Genomic DNA, 10001 nt, shown 5'->3' with positions numbered 1-10001 from the left:
AGAGAGAGAGAGAGAGAGAGAGAGAGAGAGAGAGAGAGAGAGAGAGAGACGATTTATAATATACAGTTTCTTTGAACAAATATGTGCAAATGTAGAATTCGATTCCTTCTCCTTCTTTCTTTTTACATAGCGCACGTTTCATTTTAGATACGTTGATCCTTGTACTTTCCGTTTCAGCATTGAAAAACTGCCCGTCCGAGTCTTCGAATATTCCGACGCCCAATATAGGCTTTTCGAAAGTAATTATTTTTACTTCACTTTTTTTACGCCGATTACTTTTCTATTACTTTCATTCTATTACATTCTATTACATTCTATTACTTATCATTCTTGGACATACATTGAGTCACAAAATGATTTGGATGAATTTCAAGCACTGAAGTTATAGCACTTCAAGATATCAAAATTGAAAGACACTGTTGACACATTTGTTCATGAATCGGTTATGACAAAAGTCAAAGTGATAATGATTTTCACAGGGTGTGAAAATAAATGTAAGATGACACGTTAATACTGTCATAACCGATTCATACGGAAATGCGTCCAAATCATCATGTGATTCAGTATACGTATCCGTCTCCTTGTTCGCTGCGAATTCTCGGGATACAGTCCGACAATATTTTTCAGGCGATGTCCGGCTTCATCATGATGATGACGCAGCAAGGGAAATTGCTATACATATCGGAAAACGCAGCAGATTACCTCGGGCATTCTATGGTAAAAGTAATTTCGTTAGTGGCGTAATTGCGGCTACAAATAAACGCGCGAAGATGCGCGTCCCGCCCGCGAACGAGTCGTGATAAGATGAAAGATTTTCAGGAAGACTTACTCATTCACGGGGACAGTGTGTACGACGTGATCGACAAGCAAGATCACATGGTGGTGCAGAATCAATTGTCGAGGAACAGTCCGGTTCCCAGCGACAGGCGGCTGTTTCTCTGCCGCATCAACGTCTCGAGAAATTCCCGCCGACAACTGCGCTTCGGTGACCAGAAGGTGATTAAAGTGTAACTGCCGATTGTTCTCGGCGACGATAATCCGTCCACGCGAACATCCGTCGGATCCTCCGCGTCCTCTTTGTTCGCAGGTAGTTCTCGTAGAGGGTCATTTCCTACCGTTCGTTCCTGTCTGCAATCGCAACGAGTTCGTCTTCTTAGCCTCCTGCACGCCGGTGGTCCTGCCGGAGACACGCGAGAGCATCGTCCAGGGCGCGACGAATATCTTCACCACGATTCACTCTATGGATATGAAGTACCTGCATATCGATAAAACGTAACGTCTCGCGCGATATCGAAAGACTCGTTTTTTCGAAGGATACTTTCCTCTCGTTCTTGGTAACCGGGAATCTATGTTTCCTCTTTACAGCGCGGAGAGTCATCTGGAGTACAGTCGTGCCGAGCTGGTCAACGTTTCGTGGTACAATCTGCTTCACTGGGACTCCATAAGGACGGCTTACTGCAAGCATCAGACTGGTAAGTACGTCACAAAGTACGCCTTGCAACGATCAAACAAGCGAAAATCCTCTTACTATGTCTGATTTTCTTTCGTGAGCAAAGTTCACGACATGGACGTGGTATACATGAACCCCGCATACGGCCAGAAAAGTGAAGCCAATATGTACAGCCCCTCTGTGTTCTCTGTCTCTTTCTGCACAGACAAAGTGTGCAATAAAATTTAAGTAAGACTTTTACTTGCCAGTCTAGTCGGGGTGCTGTTGCACTCTATAATATTATGGAAACGAGAATGCATGCGCAAAAAAAAAAATGACAAAATAGGAAGAAAAGTATAGCCTCTCTATTCTAGCTCTCTTTCTAGATGTTGGCTTCACTCTATTAGACGACAGAACATAGGGCATTCGGAATTCATGTATACTATGTCCATGGTTCACGACATCTCAACAAGAATTCTTCGTCGTCTCTTTCAAATATTTCCAGATTTCTCGATCTCTAATTTCAGTCATCCAGTCCGATCAGGAACGCTCCACGACGGCCTTGCTGAGGCTACAGAGCCGCTCCGGTAGGTGGTTTTGGGTCCACTGTGTGCTGCAAGTCAAGGACACCTCCGACGAGTGTCAGCATCCCATTATCGTTTGCACGAATCAAGTTCTCACGTATGTTTCATCGTTGACTTTGATATTCGTCGCGTCGGATTAGAGAGAGATCCCTTCGACGTGACTCCCGCTGAGTCTCCCGAAGCTGAAACGAATTTCGTCCGATCAGCGCGTCTCGTCACGCATAGGACACACATATATAGGAACGTAATTGTTACAGCGACAAGGAGGCGGAGGTGATGCGTTCCAGTTCGTGGCTATACCAGTACTCCTCCCAAACCAAGTTCACCTACGGGCTCTGTCCCGGAGGTCAAGGTCGCGGCGGCCTGTATCCCTCCGCAGGGACCGGCAGTAATCAACCGCAGGACTACGTCCGCGCTGCATATCCTCACGATCCCGACACGCAACATTCACCGTCGCTGCGCGCGGATCGCACCGATACAGAGTCGCATGGATCCACGAAGACCACGCAGGCAATGGATTACCCCAGCAGACGACTTTTGCTGCGCGACGACACGGAGCCGGTGGACATGTCGATAAGTGGCGTGGAGCAACAGCACGACGACAACCGAGCTGTGCATAGCGCGGTGCACCAGCAGCAACAGCAGCACACCTTGGATGATCCGGTGAGGTACCACAAGCAATATCACAAAAGCTCGCTGCACTTGGCTGGCTACCGAGCCAAGTTCGTGCAATGCCACGGCCAGTACGCGAGCAGTGCGGACATGCTGTCGCCCAGCAACAAGTACTATCTTACCGACCTCGATCGAGACTATTGCTGTTCTGAGCGTGGCAGCCTGTTGCTGCACAAACGACTGCCACCGAAGACGCTGATCGCGCCGTCACCCTCTGGTCAAGGCACCACGGCTGCCGCTGTTAGCGGTTCAACGGCGGAGCCGCAGGAGAGCACGACCTTGGAGAGCTGGGGTGCCAGTCCAGCATGGTCGGACGCGCTGCAGAGGGTGCCGGATGTGGTGCATCAGGAATTGAGTCCGTACATCACCACCCCTACTACACCGGTTAACACACCCGACTCGGAGCTGCACTCGGACGCGCCGATTTTCAACTTCGACTGGGCCGGTGAGCAGCACGTGCCCAATCTGAAGATCACCTTCCGCAGCACAGCCGCCAGTGCAGCAGCCGCTGCTGCAGCCGCGGCCGCCGCTCATCCTGCGCAGACTAGGAAGCACCAGGACGTGCAGCCGATCACGTTACAGTTACCACGTAGGAAGGGACAGTCGTCCGTGAACGACGGCAAGGACTTTGCGAAATGAAAGAGCGCAAGCGATTCTCGCGTTCTTATCGCGTAACCGCGTGTAATCTGAGAGAGACGTGATGTGTCGGAGTCCTATTCTTTTTTACTTCAACAAAAAATTTATCCAGGGGCAAGGAAGATGCGCAAGAGACAACAATAGGAACCTAGATGGTTGCGAAACGTGGGAGAGGATACGATTTGGAGGAATCATATATTTACGTATGCATTTTCACAGACAACGGAGTATATTTTTCCAAATTCTATCGGTATCGCATTACACAATCTCTTTGCGCTCATTTGGTCTTTCATCTTTTTCATATCTTTTCTTCTCTCTTTCTCTCCCTCTCCTCTCCTTCTCTCTCTCTCTCACATACACATGTACACGCGCGCGCGCACATGCACGCACGCACGCACGCACACACGGACGCACGCACACACACACATATGCACACGTGCACACGCGCGCGCACACGTCCACGCTGTCACTCACTCATTCCTTCTCACTTTTTCTCATATACACATACACACATATACACTTTTGCTTCTTCCTTTCCTCTCATTCTCTCTCTCTTTCTCTCTCTGGCGTGTTATATAAGGTGTCTCGGAACAATCTTCGAAGCTTTCGTGAAAGCATAGTACGAATTGAGGTGAACTTAAAAGTCCTATACGGTTTTGTGATATTCGCAATAATACTAGGCAAATTGCAAATTTTGTCGACTACATGAATGCGAATAGACATTTTCGATGTATTTTTGCCTGATGAATACGAATTCATTGTCCAAAACGTTGGCTAGCACGTTAGTATTTTGAGAAAAATGACATCAAAATTGTAAAAGCGGCATTTTTTTAGAGTTTTCGTGAAGTTGTAGCGACAATTTTTTTTTCTAAATTTTATTAATGTCGCACAAAACTATCAACTTTTAGCTTTAAATGCTATTTGTTTCGTTTTGCTATAACCATTCGTTTTCGAGATAAAGCTAAAATTAAAAACATTGATTGCGTGCACGCAGCATCAGTATCATTGTTCCGTACAATTTTTTTCCAATGAATGCGAGTAGTCATTTCGAACATATTTTTTTACCTCCACGCACAAATCTATTAATCAAATTTTGCTACTACATAATTTTGAAACAATAAGAATAAATATGTACGAAGTGCGACTATAACACTAGTCAATAAATAAAATCTTTTCTGTAACATGGACCACATGAAAAAGATAATTCTATATTTTTATAATAATTCTATACTGTAAAATAAGTGTAAAGTTTTCCTTCTCATTTCTCTTTTCACTTTTGTGTCGCATATATGTGACAGATTTATAATTTTCCTTCTTATATCATGATACATATATGATGTAGTTTTGCGTACAAAAAAAATTTGCTGCCAATACTACAACATTACGAAAATGTCGTTTATGTAATTTTGAAGCCATTTTTTCTAAATCCTAATGTGCTACACAAATTTGGACAACGGATTCCTACTCAGCAAGTGTTTATAAAAATGACAATCATGTAATCAACAAAATTTGCAATTTGTTGCCTACACGGAGAAAAATAATTTTGCTCTTTTAGTAAAATCGTCGTTGCTACTGCATATTCGTAGTGACATCAAGAAAATTTAGTTGACGTAACTAATTTTACAAATTATTCGTTATTAGAGATAGATTAGAAATAGTTTTGTTGCCAGGATAGAAAAAGTTGGTTGAATGTATTTGTCCTAAGAACATTAATTTTCTATTGATACAAAATAATGTATCCTTAGAAAATTAATTTTCTATTGATACAAAATAATGTATCCTTAGAAAATTTATTTGCTATCGGAACTGCAACTGCTTATGTAAGTCCATCATGGTTTTTATAGCAAAATAATTTGTAGATTCAGCAAATTATATCCAGCAAATAGTGTTTACTCTTAGCAAATCTTTTTGCTATTCATATAATAACAAAAAGATTTTGCTAGATCAGCAGAAAATTTGTTGGGCTAACAAATTATTTTTCTCCGTGTAATAAAATTATGGAAATATTAATTAAAGAAGATTAATGAATGATCACACGAGATATGGTAGATGAGTGGTAATGTCTGCCATCGTGTGCTTATATGTACGTTAGATCAAACTGAACAAAAAGTCTTCGGCATTTTCTTAATAACTTTGTAGATTTTTAATTATTAATTAAAAAAAGATGACGGATAGTCGCTCGCGATAATATATATTAATGTTATCTAATTAATAACTAAAAATCTACAAAGTTATTAGGAAAAAAGTAGAGGACATTTTTGTTCAGATTTTTTACCTAATGTACAAGCACACGACGGTAGATGACGCCACTACAACTCATCAATCATATCTCGCGTAATCATTCACAAATATTTTTTAATTAATATCTCGACAATTATTATCAATATCGCAAAATGGTATAGGATTTTTATGTTTACTTTGATCCGTACTATGCCTCCACGAGTGCTTCGAAGGTTGTTCTGAACACCCTGTATATTCTCAAATCGTAAATTTCTTATTAATATAAAACACGTATATAAACATAGACTGATTACATCGATGTTTACAATAATCTACGATTAAAAAAAGTCGTACATCGTTTTCGTTCATTTCTGGTATACATTTATGCGAGAACATTCGTTTGAGATAAATTACACGCACATCGTACGCGTATATTTCAAGAGTATATATATATTTATATATATAATTATATATGTATGAGTGTGCAGTGTCGTAGAGGATACCCAGGTACATGCGCTATATATGTTGAGGATTTTCCTTTGAAAAATACCTAAATCTTACGTTTAACATACGACCGTGAAATATTCGCTTTGTACATTTCAACGCATTCGACGAAAAAAAGTTTCTTTGCGCAACGCGTGTCGTGTGTTACATTTACGTCTCGACGTGATACTACGCAAATAGATAAATCAAGAAAGGCAGTTGTAATCGTTACGTAGCATAGTAATAGTAGTAGTAGCAGTAGCAGTAGCAGTAATAGTAGTAGTAGTAGTAGCAGCAGAAGTAGCAGTAGCGGCAACAGCAACAGCAGCAGCATTAATAGTAGTAATAGTAGTAGTAATAGTAGAAGTAGTAGCAGCAGCAACAGCAGCAGCGGCAGCTGTAGCAGCTTCCACCGGTTTTGCGTATGTCTTTGCGTCGTATTTTAGCGTGCGATAAATATCATCAAACAATTTCGCGTTATCGACGTCTTAATCGCGGATCCAATGCGGATCAGGAAGTTGATTGTGCATTCGTGTTTTCTTGAACTCTCGTGCGCGATCTAATTTAGTCGCGACTAAACACACATCTCCCAATACGTCTTAACCTACGCGCGCGATTGCGGATTTTTTATTATTAAAAGAAAAAAAAATAACGAAATAAATAAATATAAATAAAGTATTACGCAGAGTGTATCTCCAATGCGAAGCTAAACTTTGAAGATATGTTCTGGTGCTGGCATAAATAAAAATAAAGATTTTGCATACAAGTGTAATCGGGAGAACGCTTGCTCTCACTGTTTCTCTCTCTCTCTCTCTCTCTCTTCCCCTCCCCTCCCCCTCCTCCTTTCTTACGAACGTGTTGCAACTTCTTTTTCTGAAAATAATAGATCGAAGGTACACAAAGCTTACGTAGTATCTATTGCGCGTCAATACTCCCGCATCTCATCGTATTAAATATCGTCGTAACGTAACTCCGAATTTCACGCGTCCGCGCACTTGAAATCGCGAATTCGGCAACAGGAGTGTGCTTTTCAAGCATTAAGAAAGAAAAGAGAGAAAAATCCCGAGAAGCGTTCGCACGTATCTCATAGTCGCGCTACGCGAAGAAGGAATCATGTGCAACGAAAAACGTCGAGCGCCGTTACATGCGTTCACACATACACGCACACACAGACACATACACACAATTCGCGCCTGTCGTCCTTTTATCGCGTTTTAGATTCGACATTTTTCTCTCTTTTTCTTTTTACAATATACGACGCGACTCACTATAGTGTTTGCGTCATGCAAGATCGAATCGCGCGTGTGAGATCGACTCTCTATAAAGGTAAAAAAATATCACCGAGTTCTACTGCTATTCCCTTCCGTCGTGTGTTCTGCGGTGAAACCGCGCTCAAAACTGCCGGGAGATGTGAGAAATTGTATATATATATATATATATATATATATATATATATATATATATATATATATATCCCTTTTCCTCACTTTTTTCTCTGCCCCTCTTTGAAACTGGTTCCTCGTGCATGATACGTCTCCTCGCGTTGCTCTTGTATTAAGGTTTTACGGTAACAAATGAGTTCTGAAATATCAGCTACAGTTACTACACGTGTAGTAATATACTATGCGTACTACAAGAATCTCGCGTTTAGAATCGTCAATATTTATGGTAAGAAAAATGCTTTTAAATTCGTTATCACGAAGAAAGAGACACATCGACCTTACATACGCGTCACGCGTCAGGAAGCAGCGCGCTTGGTATATCAATGCGATCGCCTAAGAAAAACGGCCGCGGAATCGACCGCAAGCCTCGTATCAAAAGAGCCCGCGAATAACGAATCGAAATAATATAATCGTTAAATTGTACTCGCTTAATTGCCGATATACATGACGATTATGTCCACCCCGATGTACCTAGGTTCGTTCTTGTACCCACGATTATCGTTGTTGAGTACCTTCCACACTTGGGTGGTGTACACATTAGGTGCAGGCTGTCGCTCGAAAGCCGTGCATTCTCTCGTTCGCGGATACCCGGCGATTAATTCTGGTAATTACATGTATTGCGGGTGAGCGAGCGAGAGTAGGGAGCAGCGAGACTTTCGTGCGGCCGCGTATCTTGTATATATATATATATATATATATATATATATATATATATATATATATACATACGTATATGTGTATATATACATATATACACATAGAGTATCTGACGCAATACTACGTGTGAAGGTGGAGCATGTCCTCATGTGTACAAAAAACGCTGGCAGTTTGCAAACAACTACGTGAAATTTCGAGATATTAAAAAAAAAAAAATTAGCGAACTTGGGCGCGCGATGATATAGGCCGAGCTCTGTAAGCTCTGAGATCTCATTGAAAGTGGTTGAGACGCGATTGTTTCTTAGCGAAACGCATACGACACGCTCGCAATATATCGAAAAACACTTTGCTATGCACTGCTCGCATCTCCGACTTTCCTCCGCCTCGTTCTGCAATTTTCGGTGAGATTTTGCGCTTATAGAACTCGTTCCACAACATCATGCGCTCTGTGATTCGTTCATTTTTCTCACTAACATCTCGGAATTTCACGTGATTGTTTGCAAACTGCCAAGGGTGCTCAGGTGTTCTACCTTCACACGTGGTATTGCGTGCTTGCGTCGGACACTCTGTATATATATATACACACACAAACACACAAACACAGCGTGTCTCAGACCTATCCTTCGTAACTTTCGTGGCAACGTAGAAAGTCTTATATTTCTGCGATATTCGCAATAATAGTCGAGATATTAATTAAAGAAGATTGGTGAATGATCACGCGCGATGATAGATGAGCTGTAATGGCGATATATATTGTTGTATGCTTGTACATTAAGTCAAATTGAACAAAAAAGCCCTTTATCATTTTGCAAATAACCACGTAGATTTTTAGTTATTAATGAAAGAAAATTGTCACATGATTGCGCGATACAAATCTATGTGGTTATTTATAAAATAGGAGATTTTATTCAGTTTGACTTAATGTATATGACTGAGACAAGCGATAATACTTGAGGCTGGCGTACGACTCGCGACGCGAGTCGCCGGCCGAGCGGTGGACTCTCCTGCGGGAGTCACGCGGGAGATCTCAGAGAGGTCTCTTGTACGCGTGAGAGGCACGTGCCTCATGACGAGCATAGTTTTTCTCGCTAGACATGTCCTGGCGAATATTCGAGAAGACGCGAGTCTCCCTGCCACGCTGGCGAGCGGATCCAGTCGCCGGTACGAGAGCCCGGAGCAGTCATAGCGACGTGCTTTTGCTTGCGCTATTCACCGCTGACGCGATATCCGATTAGTATAATAATTGCTTTGCGCGCTGCGCTGCGCTCGTTGCTTTGCTTAGCAATCGCTTAGGCTAGTTCTTCTCGTGTTTTCGCCGATAGCTTGCGACTGTCGGCTCGCTCCGGTCGCAGGACCACCGACGGTACCGACGCTTTCCGCTTGTTGCGCGTGTATTGTAAAACTATTTGTGTAAAAGTGATTAAATGTGTGCTTGTCGAACTCGTGTTCAAGTTCTTTCCGCTCCCGGGCGTGCACTTTAGCCGAATCGCATTTCGATTGTTAAATCGTCCGTCCTAGAGCGTTTCGCTCGCGGCCTAGCAATCGCCAAGACAGTATAAATATACGAGAGTGGACAGCGCCACTACAGCTCATCTACTATATCGTGCTATATCATTCACAAATCTTTTTTATTTAATACCTCGAGATATTGCGCATATAGCAGAACGGTATGGCATTTTTATGTCCATCTCAATTCGTTCTATGTTCCTACAAAAATTGCGGAGAAGAGTTTGGGACATCCTGTATATGTATGTGTGCGTGCATGTGTGTGTGTACACATATGTATCTCCACGAGTATTTTTCGCGACACTGCACCGTGTATATGTGTATGTTGATTGCGTGAGAGTGCGTGTTTAGTGTGCGTGGATATTTTGTACG

General features: G+C 42.3%; 1 protein-coding gene across 1 annotated transcript in view; it reads left to right on the top strand.

Moving 5' to 3' along the window:
- The window catches only part of LOC116841409 (neuronal PAS domain-containing protein 4B), an 8306-nt gene extending 3329 nt beyond the window's left edge, over positions 1 to 4977 (top strand). The window contains exons 3-9 of the mRNA XM_032809303.1: positions 178 to 239; positions 628 to 717; positions 820 to 996; positions 1088 to 1272; positions 1366 to 1472; positions 1957 to 2110; positions 2271 to 4977. Coding sequence (XP_032665194.1) covers positions 178 to 239; positions 628 to 717; positions 820 to 996; positions 1088 to 1272; positions 1366 to 1472; positions 1957 to 2110; positions 2271 to 3324 — 1829 coding nt within the window. The 3' untranslated portion in view covers positions 3325 to 4977. The remainder of the gene's footprint in view (positions 1 to 177; positions 240 to 627; positions 718 to 819; positions 997 to 1087; positions 1273 to 1365; positions 1473 to 1956; positions 2111 to 2270) is intronic.
- Positions 4978 to 10001: the final 5024 nt, after the last annotated feature.

This window comes from Odontomachus brunneus, unplaced genomic scaffold (assembly GCF_010583005.1).
Source record: "Odontomachus brunneus isolate Ranch 3 - 2012 unplaced genomic scaffold, Obru_v1 Obru_scaffold_015, whole genome shotgun sequence".
Lineage (NCBI taxonomy): Eukaryota > Metazoa > Arthropoda > Insecta > Hymenoptera > Formicidae > Odontomachus > Odontomachus brunneus.
Note: the sequence above shows the minus strand (reverse complement) of the source record. Positions and strands in the feature narration are given on the sequence as shown.